Consider the following 26,262-nt stretch of genomic DNA (forward strand, 5'->3'; position numbering starts at 1 on the left):
CCTTATTTTGAAAAAGAAGGCAACGTGCAGTTCACGATGTAATATTTTGTTATCAACCTGGGACTGAATTAATTCTTGAGAACTTCTCGGAAACTTCTGGAAGCTCGAAAGAAAATACAAATTTGGAAGTGTTGTCGTCGCCAACCTTGGTTATCTCTTTTAATGTGATATGCCAATCGATATGAATAGCTGATAGGATAAGAAGTACTGAAGAATTATTTAATACGAGAATTCGACGGATTGACAGCTGGACGTGAAATGACAGATCTTGGAAGCAATGGGAGAAGAACTTGGACTATACGGGAAAGCTAGTTAATATTTTTACCATCCAAATTTTCTAATCTGTCTCAGAATATTAGGGGTAAGTTATATTTTTATCATTTTGTAATATCAGGGAATGTTCTGGTACCATACATTGAAGATTAGGTCGTTTCATTTGTATTCATATCGAATCCGTGATAGATTAACGCCACCGAAGAGTAAGCAATTGATCAAATAATAACGGAAAGTACTTCGAGACTGTAATTTATTCCAAATAGAAGTCTATTTTCGGTGTCGTTTGCATATTTTTGTATCATTTCCACTATTTCTCCTTGCAACATATAACCTTTACACTCCAAGGAATGAGGAAGCCTTCAGTACGCAGCGAGAAACGTCAGTGGAAATGATACTGAAATACACGGAAAACAAAAAAGTTTATTTGTAACACTGTTCTGCAAAAAAAGGTTCAAAAAATGCCCGGATACAATTTCGGGTGTTTCCGGCTAATTTTGGTTCGCTGAATCTGAAAATGACCTCCGTTTTTATCCATCACCCTCCATTTTTACGAGCAACCCCTAAATTAGGGAAAACTACCCGGTATCTAAACTTATCGCTTTTCAAGGGACTTTTACTAATGTTATCTGCTTCTGATTGAAGAAAAAACTGACGTTTTAAGGCTATCGGGGTCACGAGAGAGACAAACTTGACTGGGGTTGAAAAGATTTAGGGGGTGAATATTGAAAAAAAAACTTTAAAAAACATTTAAATAACCATTTTTCTTCGCGTTTTATTGTATATGATATGGTAGCTAATATAAAAGGTTTTAAGGGATGAATACACTGTTCACCCCCATTTTGTAAAGGATTAATATAACATAAAATATTATAAAGAGGGGAAGGGGGTATACGAGTGGGTATAGGAGGTGGTATAAAGAGCTGCCAATAAATCTGGACACAAATCAGATTTGTCAAAATATTTTTGTAACAGCGTTTGGGGGCTCATGATTTGACTTTGTTGTCCTTACTTTTAAAGTAAGAGCTGAGTCCTTTCCATTAAGTACATTGGAAAATGTTGGGAAATACATTGGGAAAATTTGGAAATACACTGTAAAAGTTACCATGTTTTGACACGCTTGGACACGTTTTAACATGTCTTCATCTGTCTTGACAGTCGCACTTGCTGATGTTCATCTATGAAATGAACCAGAGTTCCATTCAGTACGCCACACTCTTTCCTGCGTGTAAAGGTATAATCTTCCAAATTATTTCTTATTTTTCTGGCGTGTGTTTGATTTAGCATGTTATTTTGCGAGCGATAAAGTGTTTTCTCGCAATCATTCCGAGATCTTGCAAAAATCATCCCTATTAATTTTGTAACACCTGTGAAGATTTAGTGTTTAAAGACCAAAGGAAAGCGATGACTGCTACTGTGCGGAAATCTTATGAACTTTATTTCAGGTGAAAAATTGGTGTCCTAGACAAATCGTGGGCCCCTAAATTCAGTTGCAGTGGTTGTCATGGAAGTCTTTGTGAATGGCTAAACTGGGGAAATCGTTCCCTAAATTTTGGAGTGCCAATGGTTTGAGTTGAACCCACTTGCCGTTTAACAGATTGCTATTTTTGCCAAGCTGACACGATGGGTTAAAGAAGAAAAACAATCCTCAAATGATTTATCCAAATTTGCCATCAGCAATTCGCCCGGTGAAGCATAGTGACGCTATTCCTATCCCTAAAGCTCAAGCTACTGGCACCCTCGATGATTCTGATGTCTTGGTGAACGAAGCCACACCGGAAGTGGAAGCTGGTCCTAGCCGCCAAGATGAAGATTACAGCCCTGATGTGGAAGAACCCCGGACTTGTCAAAAAGGGCACCTCATCCCATTGCACAAAAGGACCTAAGTAATCTAATACAAGATTTAGACTTACCTAAGTGTAAATCACAACTTCTTGGCTCGCATTTGCAACAGTGGAATCTTTTGTCCGATAGTGTGAATGCTTCTAATTACAGAGGCGGACAGTCAACCCTCACTCAATATTTTTCAAAGGATGATGAAAATGATGATCTGATTTTTTGCCCTGATATTGAAGGACTGATGCGGGAATTAGGGATAATGCTTGATCCAGATCAATGGAGGCTATTCATCGACTCGTTGAAGACAAGTTTAAGGATCGGTTCCTGTTGGATATTCCACTGTTTTAAAGGAAACCTATATTCCAGATTTTGTGGCAGCTCTTTATACCACCTCCTATACCCACCCATATACCCCCTTTCCCCCTTATATTTTATGTTTTATTAATCCTTTACAAAATGGGGGGGTGGACAGTGTATTCATCCCTTAAAAACTATTCTAATAGCTGCCATATCAAATGCAATAAAAAGCGAAGAAAAATGGTTATTTTAATGTTTTTTAATGTTTTTTTTTCAGTTTTCACCCCCTAAATCTTTTCAACCCCAGTAAAGTTTGTCTCTCTCGTGACTCTGATAACATTAAAACGTCAGTTTTTTTTCAATCAGAAGCAGATAACATTAGTGAAAGTCCCTTGTAAAGCGATAAGTTTAGGTAAGGGGTTGTTTTCCCTAATTTAGGGGTTGCTCGTAAAAATGGAGGGTGATAGAAAAAAATGGAGGTCATTTTCAGATTCAGCGAACCAAAATAGCCGGAAACACCCGAAATGGTATCCGGGCATTTTTTTGAACATTTTTTTTGCAGAACAGTGTAATCAATGGTTTGCGATAGATTAATTGGGTAACAAATCAGTAATTATTTCACTGTTGCTTGATGTCTATCTAACGATTTGATCGTTAGATCATTCTTCCTCATAGAATGGTCCTCCAAGATTGTTAGAACATTAATTGCGTAAGCTTGGTTTCGTTAGTAGTAGGACCCGCCCGCCTCTGTGACGGTGCAGGATTCCTCGTCCCTTCCCTTCCTTTCCTATCCTTCCCCTGGAGGTGTCGTCGGGCTCTCATCGCGGCGATGCCTCCCATCCTTATCCTTCCTTTGTCCTCCCCCTCTCGAAGTGGCACGAGCGTATAAGTCTCGGAACTTGGTTCCCGGCCCTCGAGAGCGTATCCTTTGCGGGGCCCGCCCTGGGACCCCCGAATCTACTGTTACTTGATGTAGTTGTAGAATAGAAATAGGCAATGGGAATGGTTGGCTTCAATTTAAAGCCAAAAGGATGCTCTAATCATTCTTAAAACGGTTTTTTTTATGGAAGGAATGAATGAGTCTTATAATGGTGAGCACTATTTTATATTCAAATGTAAATTATATCTCTCATTTTGATTCCTCAAAGCGATCCTATTCTGCTTTGTTTGAGTACTTGGAAACTATTTATTGGAGTGGATTATTGTTCTATAAAACTGTTAATGAGGATGTCTCAATAAAAAAAATATTTTTAGGGTGGGTTTGCAGGAGGTTTGATATGACAAATCTGCTATAGGTGCGATATGGCATGTCTTCTGCAGGTGTGATGTACAAGTGTACAGCTAGTATGTGTTCATGTGTTTGCAGCAAACTTGCCACGAAAAGCTTTGTTGTGACAAGCCAATGAATGCCCTATGATAAGTTTGTCGAAATTTTACATGATATCGGGGTATATACAAATACTCACAGAATATCACCTTACGGTGATTCCTTGCAGTACGTTCCCCTTCGAGGTTACATTCAGCAACCTAAAGGGAGCTGTAGAGGATATAGATAATCATCTAAAATCCCTTGAGATCAGCATAGGATGTGGTCCTAAAAATATTCCTCCTGTCATTTTGAAATGCTTCTGCCATCTTCTATTAATCCACTTTAACTTATCCTTACGTAGTGGCTGTTTCCTTGATGTCCCCAAAAATGAGTTATGTGGTTCCAATTAACGTATCCAAAGACTAATGTGTTATCTCCAATTATTGTCTAATAGTAATACAATGTGTGGTAAACTTAGTAATGGTATGTAGAATTTTAGTTTTTCCCGGCATATTGTTTGAAGGAATAATTCTCGTTTTTTCTCCTGGGTGTGGTTTTGGGTAATTGGTCGCAATGTTTCAAAGCCGAAGTCTGCCATTGTCTTATAGGATGGAATATGGAGCCAAATTCTTTTCATTTTTTTAAAAATTTGATCCTTGAGTTCTCTGATGGATTCTTTCTCGATTGCTGTTTTTGTTTATAGTGATTGATTATGCTATTCCACGCAGTGCTTTGTTGGAAGCCTTTGTCTCTATTTAATTTCTTCTGTTCTATCTTGATTTCAATCGCCCCTTTTGCAATGCGATCCCGATAATTATTTGTGCCTCACAGAACCTTTGTATTTTTTAAATTTATTCTTTGACCAAGTTCCAAGCAATGCTCTGCTACTGCTGATTTCAGATGATAAAACAAGCGTATTCACCTCTCATATTCTGTCAGCCGTTTTTCAATTGTGCGGCCAGTTTCCCCAATTTCGATATCACCACATCCACATGGGATGCTGTATACTCCTAAGGTTTTGAGGTCCAAGTCATCTTTTGGCGTGCCGATACAGGCTTTGATCTTGGTGGAAGGCATGTGAATTTCTTCTTTCCTTATGTCCACCTCAAGAAAAAATTAATATAGTCAACATGGCATCCAAGAGGCACTAAAAAGGACCATTTCGAATAGTGATGAAATAGATGAAAAACCAATAGCCAGAGCCATTCTCCTGTATATATCCAGCATCAGCTACAGGATAGCCTGTATACTCCGAAGATACTATATACTTAAGACATTGTAATTGTCTAGAGAGGTACTTCCAAATACAGTAAAACTTTGATTTTACGCAGTTGGAGGGACCGAAATATGGGCACTGTGTAAAATCAAAGTGTGTAAAATCAAGAGTTGGTATTGAGGAGGAGTATAGTTTTCAGGATAACACTAGCTCATTATTGCTCGGAAAATGAAGCCTAATAATCTTATTTACTCAAAAGCAACACCAAAGATGACGTGTTACCTTAAGAGAAACAACTTTGCATTCCTGAACAGTGTTTCCCATGGTTGAACAAAATGGTTGAAATGCCAGCATTTCTGGCACTAAGATTACTTCTGTTACCTAGGAGAAATTTCGGAATGGTGATACTAAATGGTCGCAGAGAAGCTAATTTTCGAAAATATTCTCATTAAAAGCAGTTTTCAGGATATCCGTGTAACCACCAGCAGACAAAAAAAGATTGGAGATTGAAGAAATGAGATACCTGAGGATAGTCATCCAAATTAACCCCATTAACAGGGAGCAAAATTTTGCTAATACATCACAAAGGCTTTACACCCTGTGGGCCTGGGTTCAAGTCCTGGCAGTAGCAGAGACTTATCAGAGATGGCCCTATCCCTACTTGAGTCTAATATGGAGGGCACCACTCTGTCCATCAGATGGGAAGTTAAGTCCTGGTCCCTTTTGAGCTTATCATTACAACCTGGCTAATGCCAACATAGGGTTCCTATCCCCCCAGCCCTTACTTCATGGCGCTAATGACCCCAGTTGTTGGTTACCTCCAAATAGCATACCATAGATAATACGGAGCACACAGGACCCGGGATATTCGGAAATTCAGATTTTTGCGGTGCTTAGATCACTTTTTTTAAGTGAGCTATTAAAATGACCGCGCAACTGCCGTCATGCCGCCCGTGATGAATAAAAAATGACTAATAGTCCTGAAAAATTTTCCTTCTTTATAATTTATACGCATTAAAAAAGCATTTCCCCATGAAATTTTAGCATTAGTAGATTGACTCTTCCGGGAATAGCTTCTCTGTCGGCATTCTTCCGCGAATTCAGCGCCGGTACCTTCGACTCTCAAGCCGTGTGACTCAGCTTCACGTAATATTTTGCTTCCCCTTATCTGATAACAACACCGGACACTTTTTGTATTTCGATTTAATGGTGCTAAGCCATTCCTGAGTTTAAAGGGACTGCCTTATCACTCACGTCTTGAATTTGACTTCAACGATTACATGACGATTGACGACGCGAGTTATTCTCCGAGGGCATTAACTCCCGTTCCGTTAAAACGCTTTCCACCTAGCGGAGTTAAGCTAATAGCTATTCAAGTTCCAACCATGTTTAACTTAAACCGTCTGACAATGAGATACAAGTTGAGTCGGTTCTGATAAGCGCGCAGCGCAAGCAATTTTTCCTCGCCTCCATTTGTCCCGCAGATGTGGGGTTAGCCTGGGAATGAGACAATGCATGCTGCTTTTACCATCGTGTTGAATCACCATCGACTTACGTCCATACTAGAAGCACTGAGAAGAAGTACATCTTTTTTGGATCACCTTGGAAGCCAAAATTTTGGCACGGGAGTATTTTCAACGACTCATTTCGCCGTTATATTTCGCTGGGGCGACGGAAAACATAGCGTTGGCAAAATTCTAGAAAGCCTTGCGTTGGGGATAGATATTCCGTAGCTCATAATTCTGGATATAAACAGCATCGATCAATAAGTGGAATAATAAACGAAAGGTGATAATGTTAATATCTCCAGCGATCATGTCTTAATCAAAAGTAGTTACGCATACATGGCGATTGCCGTGTGTTTTAGGTTTCGATATCCTTCTACGGCGAATTTGAACTAAGAGCGACATTCGCGTTCGTAATGGAGCCTGAAATATTACTGAGAGGGCTCACGGGGAAGCAATAATTAGATTCGCGATGTATTTAGTTTCACGCTCAACAGCGCGATGTCATTTCAACCGTTCCTGTAATCATTTCTGCAACTCATTGAGACGAAATAATAACCTAACTGCATATTGCTCTAGTCGGATTTTCAAAACAAGCCGAAAGACAACTGCGTAAAATCAAGATTAGCGACCTCTTAGGGGCTGGGGTTATGCTGCGCAAAATCGAAAAACTGCGTAAAATCAAGAAAAGATGTAAAATCGAAGTTTCACCATTGCAATTCCCTATGCTTTCCGGCCGGACTTGAGTGCCGCTGCGTAAAAACGAGACTTGATGTAAAATCGAAGTGCGTAAAATCGAAGTTTTACTGTATATGCAATTTGCATTGATTTTGCAAAAGATTTTGATCAGGTAAACCATGCACATTACTGCACAAGGTTGAGCTACGTGGGATTGATGGATGTATGCTTAAATGGTCGCTAAGTTTTGTTGCTGATCACAAATAACCTGCCAAATTTAATCCTAGAGTGGTGATGTGAATTTTTGGTTCATGAGTGGTGATGTTGGTCCCCTGGACCGTTGTGTTCTTTAATGCTGTATAGAAGATCAATTGATTATTTCCTTGACTTAGCTTAAAATAATAAAATTGTATTGCTAATTAAAAATATTTATTTCACATTTTCACTACAAACACAATGTTTTTCAACTTTTATTCATTTGAATGTTAACTGGAAGATTTTTATACATTAGCATTTTTTCATTAGTACACCAAAAAATGTGATACAAGGTATTGATAATTAAGAATAAGTTTGATTTACATTACATGCCAGAAATAAAAAAAATTCAATCATTAATAATCAGGAATTTTTCAGAAATATCGATGTCAAAAAAAGGCTTCTGCATTTTTGTCTTGTAACACTTTTCGCTTAGCAAGGTTTCATGTTCAAGGCAGAGAAATGAGTTGCAAATTTTACAAGAGTATCATATTTTATGATTTCTCTTACTGTCACAATATTTACAGTGCTCATTTATCCGTAAACAAGTGATTCGTGGTATGTTTTCCTTAAATGCAAGATTCCTAAGATGTTTTTCAATCAGGGAAAATGTGATTCCTTCATAAAAATATACACCATACAAAGCTGTCTTTCTTGTTGTCTATAGTGAGACTTTATACTTACTTCACTTATTCCAGTTACTTGAGAGTTTATAGTTGATGTATTTAATAATGAATTAAACTTGACCATTGGGTCATTCCATGTCAGTTCATCCAGGCATGATGACACCCACCGACTCGTATTTTGATGAAACTTGCCAATTTTCATCCTTCCATGCAGGAATGAAACAGTGTAAAATATTTCTTGGCTATCTCTAACAGTTTTTTTTTTCACGACCTTTTGAAGTTTGGGTGAAACTGCAGTTTTTCAATGAATGCGGTCTCCTGAGGCACTTGTACCTCCAGAGGGAAATAATTTGTGTCAGCCATAGTTTTCATCCGATTCTTATGAAAATTTGCAGGTTTACTATAGAAGTCATGAGGATTCCAAAAACTAATTGAAAAATATCTAAGGAATATTGGAAATTCTCTAAACTCGTATGTTTCATAAGATTTTAGAAAATTTTGCGTCAAAAACATGGTTCTATAAAACATCAAATTTTGACCTGAGGCAATATCTGAATCAAGCTAAATTATTTTTTCTAATATTCCTTAAGGTATGACCCACCACCTGTAAAAAATTCATGGCTTTTTGCTTGCTTTGTTGTTAAAAAAAAATTTTATGCAAAAAAAATCCCCTTTCACGGCTCTGGTCGTCAGTGTTGGGTCCTCCTTCAAGTGTGATGAAATGCTTGTGTTAACTGTTTTCTATATCTAAGAAAATATTTACAACATGTATCTAGTGCATAATACATTAAAAAATTAAAACATTTTTTTATGTGCAGGTTGTTTTTCTTCCGATAAGAAAATATATTTTTGAAATAGAATATTTTAAGGAATTCATAGCACTTACCCATCATTGCTGGGGAAAACTTCATTGTTGCCTTATAGAACACATCAAAATACAGGATGCATGTCAATACAAGTTAACTTTCTCCATTTTGTATTGACAAAAAACTTCATGAATGTTTTTTACGTCATTAATGTTGCACAACTTATAAATGAACAATCACAATATATAGTCACTTTTGCCTGTGCATCAGTTTGTAGTTAAATAGGATAGTATCCAAGGTCTTCACTGAGTCCTATCTCTGAGAAAGCTATTATTTCAGTTACACTAGAGTTACATTTTTTTCCCAGTAGTGGTAATTCCAAGTTTTCCTTTTAAATCCAACAGCCGTCGGTTCACACGTTCAATGTCTTTCTCCGAGAAGTAATACATTCGTCCTGAGCCTCTTGTGGTAGGAGTTTCCACATAACAAATGACATTATTTACAGGAACATTGTAAATATCTTCTTTCTCTTTTGGCCAGCATGTTTTAATTTTTGAATGTATTATGCACTAGATACATGTTGTAAATATTTTCTTTTGTGGCCTGCTTGTATGACAATCACTGGTTTTTTGGGCTACTTATGTCAAAGGATGTTGATCCATGTGATATAAAAGTGAAATTCTTTATCAAAAATATATTTTCGTATCGGAAGAAAAACAACCTGCACATAAAAAAATGTTTTAATTTTTGAATGTATTATGCACTAGATACTTGTTGTAAATATTTTCTTAGATATAGAAAACAGTTAACACAAGCATTTCATCACACTTGAAGGAGGACCCAACACTGACGACCAGAGTCGTGAAAGGGGATTTTTTTTGCATAAATTTTTTTTTTTAACAACAAAGCAAGCAAAAAGCCATGAATTTTTTACAGGTGGTGGGTCATACCTTAAGGAATATTAGAAAAAATAATTTAGCTTGATTCAGATATTGCCGCAGGTCAACATTTGATGTTTTATAGAACCATGTTTTTGACGCAAAATTTTCTAAAATCTTATGTAACATACGAATTTAGAGAATTTCCAATATTCCTTAGATATTTTTCAATTAGTTTTTGGAATCCTCATGACTTCTATAGTAAACCTGCAAATTTTCATAAGAATCGGATGAAAACTATGGCTGACACAAATTATTTCCCTCTGGAGGTACAAGTGCCTCAGGAGACCGCATTCATTGAAAAACTGCAGTTTCACCCAAACTTCAAAAGGTCGTGAAAAAAAAACTATTAGAGATAGCCAAGAAATATTTTACACTGTTTCATTCCTGCATGGAAGGATGAAAATTGGCAAGTTTCATCAAAATACGAGTCAGTGGGTGTCATGCCTGGATGAACTGACATGGAATGACCCCATTTGCTAACGCCTGGGTAGTTCAAAGATGAAGACACGGATGACGCCTTCACTTGTTTTCTGGTAAGACTTGTCCAAATTCATAAATAATTAGAAAGAGACTTTGGTTGTGTTTTATGAGAGTTTGTGTGGGGAAAATGCTTGAATTTAAAATTTGTTCACTTCCATCAATGAAGGGAGTAATCAATAACAGTTTTGGCAAAACAGAGAGACAGCATGCATTTTTTATGTACTCACACCAATGAAAAGATTGCCAGCATAGTATTTGCACTACTTTTGTAAACATTGGGAAAAAAATTTATTTTAGACATAAGAACTCTGCATCAATAGGTATTTCTGCCGGCTCCGCTACTACAAGCTTTGTTTGCATTTACTTTTTGTATGAGCTAGTTATGTATTAGCCTTGAGCAGTAAACTAAGTTTTGCTGTCTTGTTCTTGTATACATTATGAAAAGTCCTGACAACCTGCAATATCAAATGTATTGAAGAAGGGCTTGGAGGAAAAAAATCATCTCCATTCCTCAGTGTAAAAACACCTAAAATAACCAAATACTTTAAACATTTCATGATCCTACCATACAAACAGGGCATGATATTGTTCATTCAAAGAGATAGGAAAATATTGGAACTTCAATGATTTATTTATTTACAACATGTTAAATAAAAATGTTTGATACTGAGCAGACTCTCTCAAGATATAAAATTTTGCGGATAGATTACTTTTATGCCCAACTCTGATCCTTTGTAATATGTATGCACTCCATTCCATTTTTTCTCATCATAGGTGCTATTAAAATTCTTGGAACTGCTACAGCTACTGGATCCATGGTCTGACTAAATTTACCGCCTGATGCCGCAGCCTGCCCTACCCTGTTCCTTTGGATGCACATATTCTTCAGTCCTCCGAAATTAGGCTGAAGCCTTAGAAGACCAGTTGGGGATTTTTCTTGCATAGGTATGATGGTTGTTTTCTACTTAAAAATGCGCATCCTTATGCCTTGATCCTTCATTTTGCCTGAATTCAAGGTTCCTCGCAAATAAAGGATTCCTGTTATAGCTCTGTTAAAATTTCGTGCCGCTCAAATGCACAGAACAGCTGGGAGGTAAAGGATGAGAGTGCAGGGGAGGTTGTTAGGGGGCAAGGCAAAAGTGTCCCTCAGTTCTAAGCCACATGCCTGGTACACGGTTGGACATTTTCCACAAGACGTAAGCCATAAGAAAGATTATGGCTTACTTTAGGCTGTTCACCACCACCATCTATCTGTATTTTATTGTTGTTTATCCTGTTATAAAATTCTAAGACTAGTGATACTGTCGCCTGGGGCTGGTGACGGGGTAAGACAAGGAACTCATTATCTTGCTCCCGTCAAAGGTTTTCTGCCTGGTCTGCAATGAGACACACGCTCTAAGATGGCATGGTATTTGAAGGAGGCAATCGACAGCCAAGGTCATTTGCTCCATTTGGGGAGGGTGGGGAAAGAAGGCTGGAGAGATGTCCATTGACATTGGCAGTAGCATGGTTTTAGTTAAAGGTGTCTTGGGGACCTTGGCTTAACGTCCCATCTGATGGACAGTGTGCTGTACACCCATGTCTCGTATAGCGCAATTTCGATATAGCGCAAATACGTTCCTCGGGGAAACATTGCAACGCAGTGTAGCCTAATCAAAACTCTTAAACGCTCTCGTGATAAAACGTGAACTTGCGCGAAGTACAAACGAAATTTCTATCATTTTACGCATATTAATGTTATTGCTTGCCTCAAAGCTTAATCGAAATCTATTGCTGTGCAATGGCCAAAAGTATTACTCGTCATTGGGTCCAGATAGCCGGCTTACCGAAGTAATTTATCTCGTCTCCTTAACAGAATGATAATAAATAATTTAGATCGTTAATTAAGCGTGGGGATAGTGGAAATGATTTTTTTTTCAGCAATACGGTTTGAGACGTATTTTTGCCGTCATAGGTTATCGGGCGATTGAATTCCAGGTAGAGCGTCTACGCTAAAGCCTTCAAGGTCATCGGTATTCACGGGGGAGAAATGGAGTGGTGGCCGAGTTGCGCATGAATAGCATCAACACATAAAAGGGTCCGCTATAGAGTCTCAAACACAATGGCTTCGTTCCCTCCCCGCAGTCTTAGGCCTTCTGCGTCTCAGGAATTCAGTTCAGCAGTGGAAGGTGATTTAGATAGAGCCATACAGAGTAAAAACCAAGAGAATATGGCAAAAAATAGGAATGCGTGTAGAAAAATCAAGAATTTATCAAAAAAACTATAAACCTAGAAGAGGAATTGAAAGAGGTCAATTGCTTTGAAAATGCAGAGCGTCAAAGCGATATTGCGCGGAAGTTTAAACGTACGATGCCTTATTCTGAATAAAGACGAAGTTAAAACATCAGTGACCTCAGCCGCACCAACTTCAACCAAGCGGTCTACACATACGGAAAGTTCATAGAGAATCAGTACAAAAAGACGAGAGTGGTAATCGCTCCGAGACATTTAGTGAAAGCTCCGGTTGGTTCCAGCATTTAAACGGCAAGCAGGTATTTTCAGTGCGGCGATATCAGGTGAATATGCAAGTGTTGATAGCGCAGTCACCGCAACATTTTCTGACGAACTCCAAGCTGTGATTGAAAGTGGCTCCTTTCCCCCTCAACCAGTTTTTAGTGTTGACGAGACGATATTGCTTTGGAAAAGAATGCAATCTCGTTCATTCATTTTCAGGGAAGGATAACCTGGGTCAGGTTTCAAGGCATTTAAAGACTGTTTCACGTAGCTGCTAATGACTTGGAGGACTTCAAATTAAAATGATTTATCATTCATAAACTCCGCTAGCTATGAAATGGCATTCGAAGTAGCATTATCCTGTCATTTCGATGAGCGACAAAAGGGCTTGGGTGACACAATAGTTGTTTTTAGACTAGTTTGAAAAATCGTCAACTGCCGGCAACGCATTACGATCCCCTGAGATAGCAGATGTTAGCCCACCCGCACGACAGGAGGGAATTTCAAAAGCACGTAAGAATTTTTTTTAACGTGAATAAAAGTCTTTGAATGCGTGCATACTATCTTTAAAGATGTTTTAAACTATAAAAATGTATATAAATAATGTTTTCTAAGGCTTTTTATGGGAATATAGATGTTTTAGAAGAAATTCAATACCCAAGACCTATCCTACCAGGAACGCATCCCTATCTTCCCAATGATAAAACGCTCTCGTATAACGCAAATTCGTATAGCGCAAAGACCCCGAGGAACGCATCCCTTGCGCTATACGAGACATGGGTGTACTTATATTGCCCTCCTCAAAGCACTTACAAGGGGAGAGTCACAAAAGTGGGTCTCAGATGTCAATCAAACTTTGTAGTGCTGTAGTCCATCGGGATCTGTGCACGAATAATCGAATCATCCCCCATATGCAGTTATATAACCAATAGTTTAAACAAAAATGCAGTTAAACATTTATAGGTTTATTATATTCCCTTACAAATATGCTGTTATCAACTAGGAGCGGTAGCCTGGTGGTTACGGTATTTGACTCCTCCCTTGAGGTCATACGTAGTATTATGCGTTGACTTTAAAGTATTTTGTTCCAGACACACTTTTAATAGAGCCACAAGATCACTGATGACGGCTGTTTCTGTCCTCATACTTGATAACACTTTTTTTGCCACTTTGACTGCTCCCAAAGATGGAATATTGGTGAAAAGGTTTATAAAAATCTAATGGTACTAATATATATATTATATATATACTACTTCATTCATTCACACGACGCCTTAAGCGCAAATATGCATATAAATTCACAGGTAAGGAAAGAAAGGGATAGGAACATGGAATAGAAAAAGGACGAGGACAACGGTGCTGTGGTAGATGGAAAAAAGCCAGAAATCAGAGGGTAAAAATGCGGCCTGACTGGGACACGAACCCAGAACCTCCTGGTTGCCGGCCAGGTGCTCTACCAGTTGCGCTACCAGGACGCTTAGATTTACCATGATTTCGGCGGGGGTTTATATACAGTAAACTCCCTTTGCTTTGGCCCACAAGAGTAACCAATAGATATATATATATATATAATCATAATAACATGTAATAGAAATTGAAAGAAAGAGATAGAAACATAAATGCAGGACGATGACACACTGTGGCGTGGAGATGGAATGAAGGCCGAAAACACATGGAAAAAAGTTCACCTGAACCGGGAATCGAACCACGGACCTTCTGCTTTCCGGGCAGATGCTCAGACCACCGAGCTATCCAGGCTAATCTAATCTCCAGTGTTTTCGGCGGGGGTTTATACACCAAATCCCCCGAGGTCTAGCCCTATGATTTGGCCAAGAGATGGCTCTGGGCGTAGGTCCCGCCACGAACGAAGAATTCAACGCGGACAGAAGAAGAAATGGAATTAAAGATCGTCACAATCACACACACAGTAGGATAGATATAGCACATGCGTTTCAGGGAACGCTGATCCCAAGAAGAGGAAACGAACCATATAGGTCATATTCATTTCAAATTCACATTCACACAGGTCGCCACTGGCGAATATGCAATCATAATAACATGTAATAGAAATTGAAAGAAAGAGATAGAAACATAAATGCAGGACGATGACACACTGTGGCGTGGAGATGGAATGAAGGCCGAAAACACATGGAAAAAAGTTCACCTGAACCGGGAATCGAACCACGGACCTTCTGCTTTCCGGGCAGATGCTCAGACCACCGAGCTATCCAGGCTAATCTAATCTCCAGTGTTTTCGGCGGGGGTTTATACACCAAATCCCCCGAGGTCTAGCCCTATGATTTGGCCAAGAGATGGCTCTGGGCGTAGGTCCCGCCACGAACGAAGAATTCAACGCGGACAGAAGAAGAAATGGAATTAAAGATCGTCACAATCACACACACAGTAGGATAGATATAGCACATGCGTTTCAGGGAACGCTGATCCCAAGAAGAGGAAACGAACCATATAGGTCATATTCATTTCAAATTCACATTCACACAGGTCGCCACTGGCGAATATGCAATCATAATAACATGTAATAGAAATTGAAAGAAAGAGATAGAAACATAAATGCAGGACGATGACACACTGTGGCGTGGAGATGGAATGAAGGTCGAAAACACATGGAAAAAAGTTCACTTGAACCGGGAATCGAACCACGGACCTTCTGCTTTCCGGGCAGATGCTCAGACCACCGAGCTATCCAGGCTAATCTAATCTCCAGTGTTTTCGGCGGGGGTTTATACACCAAATCCCCCGAGGTCTAGCCCTATGATTTGGCCAAGAGATGGCTCTGGGCGTAGGTCCCGCCACGAACGAAGAATTCAACGCGGACAGAAGAAGAAATGGAATTAAAGATCGTCACAATCACACACACAGTAGGATAGATATAGCACATGCGTTTCGGGGAACGCTGATCCCAAGAAGAGGAAACGAACCATATAGGTCATATTCATTTCAAATTCACATTCACACAGGTCGCCACTGGCGAATATGCAATCATAATAACATGTAATAGAAATTGAAAGAAAGAGATAGAAACATAAATGCAGGACGATGACACACTGTGGCGGAAAGCAGAAGGTCCGTGGTTCGATTCCCGGTTCGGGTGAACTTTTTTCCATGTGTTTTCGGCCTTCATTCCATCTCCACGCCACAGTGTGTCATCGTCCTGCATTTATGTTTCTATCTCTTTCTTTCAATTTCTATTACATGTTATTATGATTGCATATTCGCCAGTGGCGACCTGTGTGAATGTGAATTTGAAATGAATATGACCTATATGGTTCGTTTCCTCTTCTTGGGATCAGCGTTCCCCGAAACGCATGTGCTATATCTATCCTACTGTGTGTGTGATTGTGACGATCTTTAATTCCATTTCTTCTTCTGTCCGCGTTGAATTCTTCGTTCGTGGCGGGACCTACGCCCAGAGCCATCTCTTGGCCAAATCATAGGGCTAGACCTCGGGGGATTTGGTGTATAAACCCCCGCCGAAAACACTGGAGATTAGATTAGCCTGGATAGCTCGGTGGTCTGAGCATCTGCCCGGAAAGCAGAAGGTCCGTGGTTCGATTCCCGGTTCAGGTGAACTTTTTTCCATGTGTTTTCGGCCTTCATTCCATCTCCACGCCACAGTGTGTCATCGTCCTGTATTTATGTTTCTATCTCTTTCTTTCAATTTCTATTACATGTTATTATGATTGCATATTTGCCAGTGGCGACATATATATATATATATATATATTTATATATATTCACACTTCGAAAGGTTCCTCGGCGAGGTAAATATCATAAAAAACCCTAGGGTGGGCAGTATCAGAACACACAATAAAGAATAGAAACTCACACTCACAAAATAACTAAATTTTCGGTGGCATTACCACCTTCCTCGGAGTTAGGTAAAAGACACCTTTCAATGAGACATGACACCAAAGACATGAGTCTTTTACCTAACTCCGAGGAAGGTGGTAATGCCACCGAAAATTTAGTTATTTTGTGAGTGTGAGTTTCTATTCTTTATTGTGTGTTCTGATACTGCCCACCCTAGGGTTTTTTATGATATTTATATATATTTATATATATATATATATATATATATATATATATATATATATATATATATATAAATATATATATATATATATAACTCCGAGGAAGGTGGTAATGCCACCGAAAATTTAGTTATTTTGTGAGTGTGAGTTTCTATTCTTTATTGTGTGTTCTGATACTGCCCACCCTAGGGTTTTTTATGATATTTACCTCGCCGAGGAACCTTTCGAAGTGTATATATATATATATATTTGGGGAAGAGGAATTTCCTAAGTGGAGAGCCAGTCACTAAAGTCTATCGTGCTTCACACCAAACTTCAACTGAAAATTAGTCAACTCCCTAAGTCGAGAATTTAACGAGTCTGCGAGTTTTGTGGAAGGAGCTTTGACACTGGATATAACTGGTCATATTGGAATATTCACTTAATAAATTTTAGGGAGGTCAAAAAAACTGGGTGCTCTTGGACTCATTGGTGTGAGTTGTGCTTGACTTGAGAATGCTAGGGGTGGCATTATGGGATTTGTTCACAATTTTGTGAATTTTTTTGGCTTGAGACACTGAAAGTTTTACTGATTTGGTAACTTGTAATGAAGCCATAGAATTTCTGTATGTAGTCTTCCATGTTCATCTCTCCGTGTTTCATTTGGCTGCCTTTTCAGTGATTAAATTGTTCTCACTCTGTCGCCTTTGGATAATTTTATTGACTTTAGCTCCCCAGACTTGATTTGCTTGTTACTAGCTTGTGATTTGATTAAACCTTGTAGTTTTTGTGCCATTACAGTTTTCAAACCAATGCTATGCTTTTCCAAGGCCACCTCGCAGTCCACAACTAAATTTTCAATGTCCTTAGTTCTCTCTGGAGCATGAGGTACATACTCGAGACCTTTTCATGAGGTTCAAACACTGTATCTGAAAGATTTAATCACCCTGTTGTGGAAGATCAGGCGTGAGTTTTGCTTTTGAGGTTCCTTAACCCTTTCCTGCCGGAGACTACGAAAGCAAAACTTTACCACTCTACGAGTAGCATAAGAACATTTTAAAACTCTCCGTACGGAGCTCTTTTTTGGGGATGAGTTGTCCGGGTACACTCTTCCCTCGGATTTGGGACCCAACTCAATGGGGCGCCCGGCCATTATCCCTGCCTCTCACCCGACCCTCGGACCCTTTCTTAGCGGAAGTCCGTGGTCAACTTTTTATTTTACCGGTGTTTTTTATAAATATTTATTGATTACGATTTCTGAGAAATTACACTTACATAATAATAACTGACATATTTTTAAGCATTGTGAAATTTTAAACGGGTTTCTAGCGTTGATAATAACCTAGTTAGGACCTTTTCATTTTTCAAAAGGTTAGATTTTTGAAGTTTTTTAGAAGGTAAGGTGAGAAATTAGAGAGGGAATGCATTCTTGTATGGGCAGGCATAAGTACTAAGAAATGGGTTTTAGTGATAACGTTTTCATAGAAGTTGAGGATGCATTCAGCAATAAAGGAAAAAGGGTAGGGAAAAAGGAATGCAAGCCTGAAAACCCATGAAAGAACTAGCACAATAGCATATTGAGGATCGCTTTTCTTAGAATCGGAGAGGGCCATCGAAAAATTCGGCGAAAATGTCATTAGCGCTCAACACCTGGACTGTATGAATGCACGTGCGATATCATTGTGAGAGTGGAAGGCTTGGTTTTTCCGCGTAGTTTACCCGAGACATCGTCAGGCAGCTGAGCACATATTCCACCCAAAATGAGTAGCTAACAATAGGGCATACAATGCTGGTACGAAGTTGGATGTACAAGTTACATTACTTTGGAATAGCGGCGCATTAGTAATTACTCGGGGGAAAATGAATGGATCAGAAAATAAAGGGTATGTAATGTAGGAAGTTATTTGGATTGTAACATTCATGAGCGATAAAACAGTAAAACAACAGCATCTCCCCATTACATATTTTCATCCCGTAAGATGAAAGAACAAGGTATTACTTAAAGCATTCACATGAAAAGTTCGTTAAAAATAACACTAAAATTTCATTTAAAATTTGCCTACGCACAGAACAAAACAAAGACTTCATTACAATAAATAAAAAATTTGAGTTTGCAACAAATTATTCTTTGCAAAAACCATTGCCGTTTCAACCACTTCACTTCAAGTTCTTGCTGTGGGAAGGATCATAAATGAGTGGGAGGGTCGGGCTTAATTGCCGAAGGGGTGGCACAAGGGTCTCCCTAAGCTGGGTCTCGGGCTGGGCCTGAATACCACCAACCATAGCTACCGCTGCGGTCGGTTCCCATCCCCCGCGACAGCTATACCCGACATCAGGTCGTCTGTGTAGAAAAGTTTGCGACAGCTATACCCGACGTCAGGTGTTCTACGTATAAAATGCCCGTCGGCTCCACCTGACGTCCGGTGCAAAAGGGTTAAGGGAACCCAGTTTTCTCTCTCGGAGACAGCTCAGTTTGCGGACTAACGTCTTTTTACGTGCTAATTCCCTGCTTCTCTCTGACTCATAGTGGTCCACTAATTTCCATTCAGCATTCTGCCCAAGGAAGGTTGTCCCACAGTTCTCTTGTCAGCAGGAATCCGTATTCTTCAATTCTGCTCCTCTTTGCGTGCCATCCTTGGAGTACCTTCTTTATCTTTATCCGTTCTGCTGCCTAAAGTGCATGTCTCCCCCCTGATGATCTGGTGTTTGTATTAAAATAAATTGGTGGAATACAACAAAGTTTTTCATTTCATTAACATTAAAATGAACTTCCACAAAGTTGAGCCTGAGACGAGAGAGTTAGTTCACATATAAAAGCAGCTGCGATTGAGGACAGCCTTGCCTCACTCCTCGGCCAATGCTTGCCCACCCAGATTGTCTGTCTGCTACCCTCACTTGCTCAGTGTGGGCCATATACAGATTACAATTGAGTCACCTATATGTCCAGTCTACTCCTATTTTCTTGAGAATATCCAGTTACTTTACCCTGTCCACTCCATCAACTACTTTTTCAAAATCAACGAGGCATACATGTCCTGCTCATATTCTAAGTTCCTCTCCACCAGGGACCTCATTATCACGAGTTGGCTTAAATTTGAATGTATCATGAGTTGACTCTCCTTTTCTAAAACCAAACTTTGCTCAAATACTCATTTGCCCTGGCCTTCATTTGTCTGTTTAATATCCTCATTATCACTTTCGCAGCGTTCATTATTTAGCTAATATTCCTATAATCTCTGCATTCTACAGCTTTCTTCTTTTTTGGTGGCAGAGTCAGAATGGTTTTCAAGAAATTCACAGGCCAACATCCCTCCTCATAGATCCTATGTACAGTGCAACCTCGATATAACGACACCCCACGGTGCACTAATAAACACTCGCTATAGCGAATTGTCGCTTTACTGGATGTGGAGCAAATAATAGCCAATATACCTGTTGCGAACAGATATACAGGAACAGGAGTGGTGCGGCGACAGATAAACATCTATCCGATAAACGTAAGCATAAATCCAGATGAAAGGCGATATTTTTTTGCATCACTAAATTTCCTTACTCAAATAACGACTAACTATTCAAACAATTTATAAGCGCCGCACTGAATAAAAATCATGCAAAGCATTGTTTTGTCAATCATTATATTTATCGAACGACAGTTTACCACATAAATTTGAGACTGAGCACTCCATTAACTTCATTTTTAACAGATCGCTAGCAGTTACAGAGGTTAAGGAGTCTTGATGAAAGTTTTCCTGCGGTGGAACCCTCGCTATGGCGAGAGCCAACGCCGAAAGGGTCTCGTAAAAACGAATTTGTTAACACTCTTATTATAGGGTCAATTGACGGTGCATCGGCTATCTCTCGTTATAGCGGGGGTGTCGCTATAGCCCGTACTCGCTTTAACGAGGTTCCACTGTATGTACTAATTTGAAAAACCTCTTACCATCTCTCCCTAGATTCCTCAGAAGCTCACATGGGATATTGTCCACACCCACTGCTTTCCTTGCCTTCATATTATGAAGACCTCTCTCAATTTCCGCATCCAAGATCCCCTGCCCAAGATTATCCTCCTCCACTGCACTTTCCTCCTCTAAAGTCAATCTATCCGGCCTGTTTCTTCCGTCATACAGATCCCCCACGTATTCCTTCCATGTACTCTAAATCTCTTCTCACTCTGTTAGCATCCTTCCTTCTTTAGCCTTGATTTTAGGCATGGCTTGCCCTCTTTTGCTGCCCAATACCGACTTCACCTTGGCATACAACAGGCCTATCTCTCCTTCCTTCTGAAACTTATCCCTGTCCTTACACTATCTTTTCCACCAAGCTTCCCTTGCCCTCTTAGTTTCATGCCGTAAAAGATAATTTATTTGCTTGTATATCCGTTTGTCCTGCTCTCTGTCCACGTTCTTCCACTTTCTTCTCTCTTCCATTTCTTGTATCATTTCCCTCGTTGTCATTGGCTTCTTTATCCATCTACTGTCAATGTAGCCAATTTACTTCTCAGCCACTTTGACTATTCCCATTTTAATACTAACCCACCCATCCTCTATGGTCTGAGTATTTTCAATCTCCTGGATACTATTTTCCACTCTATTCTCTCCTTGTAGTTCCCTTCATTGCTTTTATGCTCAATATCCTTGCCCTTCCAAATTTCATTAGTCTTTTGAATTTTATGTTGCAGTCTTCTGTACCAAAAGCCTCTTATTTGCGCTGAGGATTTTCTTTGCGAATGAATAAAAGATCCGCTGGTGCAGCATCAATTTTCCGATGCAAACAAATGAAAGCCATGTATGTTTGGTACGGGGTGGAGGAAAGTGACCGCAGTGGCAACAATACGCCCAAGTACGTGGTCGGCCCCCGAGACCCAGCTCATCGCAAGCTGGGAGTTCTTCTGACATCAGTGTCACCCTTCAACCTCCTCCACTACTCTGGTGGAGTGAGGAGGGTTGATGAGTATATTAGTTGACAATCTTTTTCCAATTTCTCATTCATCGCCTCATGATGCGACCTGCTATGGCCACGAAAGCTCGTGTGACAAAGGACTGGAGTAGACGCTCGTTAATACGAACAACGTTATTATGAAGTTCTCGTTATTACGAAGCAAATCGTTGGTCCCGACGAAAAGGCCAATCCAATCTATAGTAAAAGAAACATTATTACGAAATTTTCGTTTTTACGAAATTACGAACCTCTGTCCCGGCGGTTACAAAATGAACTTTATTACGAAGTTCCACGCATAAGCAATGGCATTAAGGTGGATATTCACAACGATAAGTTTTAATAATTGCGCCACGTTTCAGTTCTTTTTGTGTACTGTGCCCAAGAGCGTCAATTATGGTTCTTTATTCAGTTTACGCGCAACGTCATATAATTATGTAGCTTCATTCCTGTGGAGTCATAGTGAACCACTAGTAGCCGCTCGTAAATTGGACTTACAGTTAGTCCTCTTTCTACCCACATTAGATTTACAAATTTTCAGAGGTACGAGCATTCATAATTGTCAAATTTCAAATTTGGCATCTTTTGATTTGGCCGATGCTATGTGGTGTGGCTTAGAAAAACTCTCACTGTGGGCAATATCTGAACAGAGTATCTTTGAATCCGGTGTGAGTTTAGGAACTGTTCAGTGCTTCGCCCGTTCTTCCTTGTTACGGGAAGCTATTTTTTCGGCTCTGGATGCGTTGCACACCCAGCTAGATCAGTTCGTCACAATCATGAGTTAGCACATAGTTGTGATGCAGTGCAGTGGGACGCATCTAGTTCGTATATCGGACGTAATGTATTCGGGAAGATATCAACCCTCTTTTGCATCATGCCGCATTCTTCTGTTGAGAAACTGAAACATATTTTCCTGATTATATACATTTTTGTGTAATTTAAACGCGTTTATTATGTACTGTTTTTTTCTCAACGATTCCTAAAAGAAACTTTCATACAAACTTCGTTATTACGAACCTCCAGTTTTTCGGTCCCGTGAACTTCGTAATAATGAGAGTCTACTGTATACATGCTCTTGAAAGCCTTTGACTCCAATGGATCTCATGGCAATAGCCTACTTTTCAAGCAATCACTTATGAAGTCATCATATTGTCAATGCTTTTCCCGGTTCCCATTCAATGAGTATCCAAGGCTCATTTGATTGAACTCCATGTTTTCAGGGAAAAGATAGTTGGCAATGTTTATCACTTCCATTCTAACATTGTTTTCTATGTGACATAATCACGTGGACTACCTTTTGTCTGGCTGTTACTCTTTGACCTATCTGGGATGGGCAGCCCTACCAAGAGTAATTTAGAATTAATCCCGCCAGTGCAGCTCTAGGGGTCACAGGAACGCGCAAGCCTTTCCACCATGACAAGGTTGTAGCCCAAAGGAAGGCATAAAATACAATGGAAATTTTTTTCCTTGTAAATATAGGTGGCTCCTAGAACTCTACTGCATGCTGTCAGAAGCATACCTCTAACATAGAACAATCTTTCAAAGGAAGCTATTAAAAACTGCTGGAAATCGGCAGATTATGGAGAGGTAGAAGACAATATATAATAATACAATACCTTTAGGAAATCAGCAAATGCTACAGATTCATTTGGTGAAGGAAAATTAATGTTGAAGTCTCTGCTCAAAATCATAGGTATCTTGGGTAATGTGGGCCCCATTTGCTTGGAGCCTCCTTTCATGTACACACGTAAGTTCCTATGCAGAAAAGTACACTTCATGTCCCGATACTGCCTCTCCCAATTACTGTATTCGAGTACAATACATCTTTCCCAACAATACTGTCTGTGAACTATGAATCACCCACCAGTCATTGAACGTTGCAGAAGCTAACAGTTTTCCAGAAAGTACTCTTTAAATGTCTCGACACACCTTCGCAAAACTGTATTCGAGCACCACACTGTTTGACAAAGAACACATGCATACTGCGTATCAACCATAAATATATACTTCAACTAATTCCATCTGTGCCTTGATTTTTTTCTTATGTCTCCCATTGGAGAAATGAGAATTTCCTATGACTCACTGCATCCATATTGAGGTTTATGTCTCATTGTGGACCTGGCCATACTTTGAGTGAGTGTTCATTACTTCTAAGTGGCAAACTTCAATGTTTTGTTGCATGACATGAGACTTCTTTTCCTTCTGGTGAATAAGTTGGATGAAACACCCTCGGCTCTCCGGCCGGGTTAGATGTGGCTCCTTGCCAATTTTTCCACTTCTGACTCTGCTATCGTTCTCAGGGATTCAGCAGCTCTCTCTGCTGTTGTAACATTTTTATGGAGCCAAGTGCAACCTGTTTGGAACCCTGAGAGTATTTCATCCAACTTTTGCGATTTGGGTTGTCTTTTTTGTGAGTTTTCTTACCTTATTCTCAAGGCTGGTGATCAAATTTAATTTTATTTATTTTTTGGAGTTGGTTCATTAATAAATGCGATGCAGTCATTTATGGATATTAATCCTTCTAAGTTTTCATTCTTTGCTTAGCTATGGAATATTCCAGAAAATTATTACGGCATGTCTTTTTTTACAGTGGTACATCGGTTGATGCAAGAAAAATGGGGCATGAAGGCCTGAAGGAATATTCTAGAAAAATTCAAGATATGTATTTTGAATGGATAGAAAAAAAAGAATTTGATGTTTTGTCCCATGAGCAATTTAAACATTTTAAAAAGATTCTTAGCAACTATTTCCAGTCAAATAATGATGTCAACAAATTAGCTAAAACAATTTTGCCGGATGAAAGATGTTTTTGGTACCGCATTGTGTTGGTAAATTGTTCCGAAGATGGGAAGTACTTTTCTTATCCTGTTATATCTGTCCGTGAAAGTGACGGACACATTGTATTTTATGACATGGAGTGTCGCCGGTATGAGGATTGGAATGATTTCTTGACAAACAATCGGCTCCCTAAATGCCTGATGAGATATCCCAGGGATGGGGTGTATAAGAAGAGAAACAATTGGTTGGAGCTGGAGGAGAAGGAATCACCTGCCTGTGGTGTATGGAATGGTATAAGGGAAGGGGCTTACTTAGCTGCTAAATTTATTGCAATCGTAACTTCAGTTGCTGCAGATTTCAAGTCATTGGAACCTTATAATCAAGCCATTGCAGTTGTTTCAGGTATTGCGAATGGGTACATTGTAGGTGATCACGGACTTCATCTCTATGACCGTGCCAAGCATGGCCAGTCAATTAGTTATTCTGATCCAGAGGCAAAACGCCACTGGAACTCGATGGGTCGAAATACTGCTTTCTTTTTCGTCACTCTGGGTCAAATTCAATGTGGAACCCCACAGTCTGATCAGGCTTGCATTCAAAATCTAATGAACATGTGCAAAATATTTACTGATGAATGTGTTGTTAAAGGTTGTGCTTCAAGTTTGGAAAAGATGCAATGCATAATCATGGATAAAAATTGCTGTTATTTATATGATGGAGCCTGTGAATTTATTGATAAAAACATAATCCGTTCAGTTAATGTGAATGCAGATCAATTAATACGTCTTTCAATGCAGTTCGTTCTGAAGGATAATTTTTCTAGTGAAAAATTCAGGAGAATGGTTGAGGTTGATGGGAATGCGATTGCAACTGTGGCCAATGACGTAGCATTTTCAAAACGAATTCCAAAACTGCTTCACAGTGATTTATTTCACATTAGCTGTGGCTGGACTGAAGTTGTAGATAACATGATGGTGGCATTGAAAAGTTGGGTCGATGGAAATACCACTTTGAGACAACTTAATTTCAGGATTTATAAAGCATGCGTGGGTTCAAAGGCTTTTGAAAATATTGAAGAAATGTGCAAGTGTTTCAATGCGCGCACACCAGAAGATGTTCAGATAGACGGTAAATACTTATTTCGGGGTTCAGGGGAAATTTTTTTGAACTTTTTCAAAGAGCACTGCGGTGAGGATAAACCAGAACTCCTCTCTTGCATAGTGGAGTATCTTGGTGAGGGCAAAGGTGATGACATCAGCAGCTTCAAGAAGTTTTGGCATAAAAAAATAATGAAGCAATGCCTGCCACATCCATCTTTGCAAGTTTCTCCAACAGTTGTACATTGGATGAATGCTGTCAATTTAGAGAACCTTAGCTATACTTGTAGTGTTCCTCCTGAGGGGAGCATTCTCGTCAGGCCACGTGAGGGGAATTTTAATGAAATAACTGTTGAAGATTTGTATAAACTGGCTAAAAAGTTGTTGGGAAGGGTTGGTGATGTTGAAATGCAGATGGTTAGAGCAGATGTTGACTGGGTGGTAGTGGCTTCTAAGAAATGTGGGTTTACAGTCATCATTGGGCCCAAAATTCGCGTTAAGCATGCTGGATCAATGAACGAGAGCTACCCAGTATTCAAAAGGCCACTGCTCTGAATGTACTTGTGGTCTATGTTTTTGAAGCATGTTTAGGAGTTATTTTAAACATTTTTCTATGGAATTGCAGAGGGTAATTTTTACTAAAATGTGGCTGCTCTTTTTTCTTTGGGAAATTTGTGTACAAAAATAAAAGAATTTTCTTACA

At 39.4% G+C, this 26,262-nt stretch overlaps 1 protein-coding gene across 1 annotated transcript; it reads left to right on the forward strand.

Annotated features, from left to right (window-relative positions):
- Window positions 1-26,262, forward strand: LOC124154663. Its single transcript, XM_046528524.1, has 3 exons — window positions 1-361; window positions 11,000-11,170; window positions 24,275-26,262. Exon 3 carries the CDS (start codon window positions 24,300-24,302, stop codon window positions 26,112-26,114), a length of 1,815 nt encoding a protein of 604 aa, XP_046384480.1. The 5' UTR covers window positions 1-361; window positions 11,000-11,170; window positions 24,275-24,299; the 3' UTR covers window positions 26,115-26,262.

This window comes from Ischnura elegans, chromosome 2, assembly GCF_921293095.1.
Source record: "Ischnura elegans chromosome 2, ioIscEleg1.1, whole genome shotgun sequence".
In the NCBI taxonomy this organism is placed as follows: Eukaryota; Metazoa; Arthropoda; class Insecta; order Odonata; family Coenagrionidae; genus Ischnura; species Ischnura elegans.

Bases quoted from the DNA above. Each gene is read 5' to 3' on its own strand.
- LOC124154663 (XM_046528524.1), top strand. From the start codon at position 24,300: ATGGGGCATGAAGGCCTGAAGGAATATTCTAGAAAAATTCAAGATATG.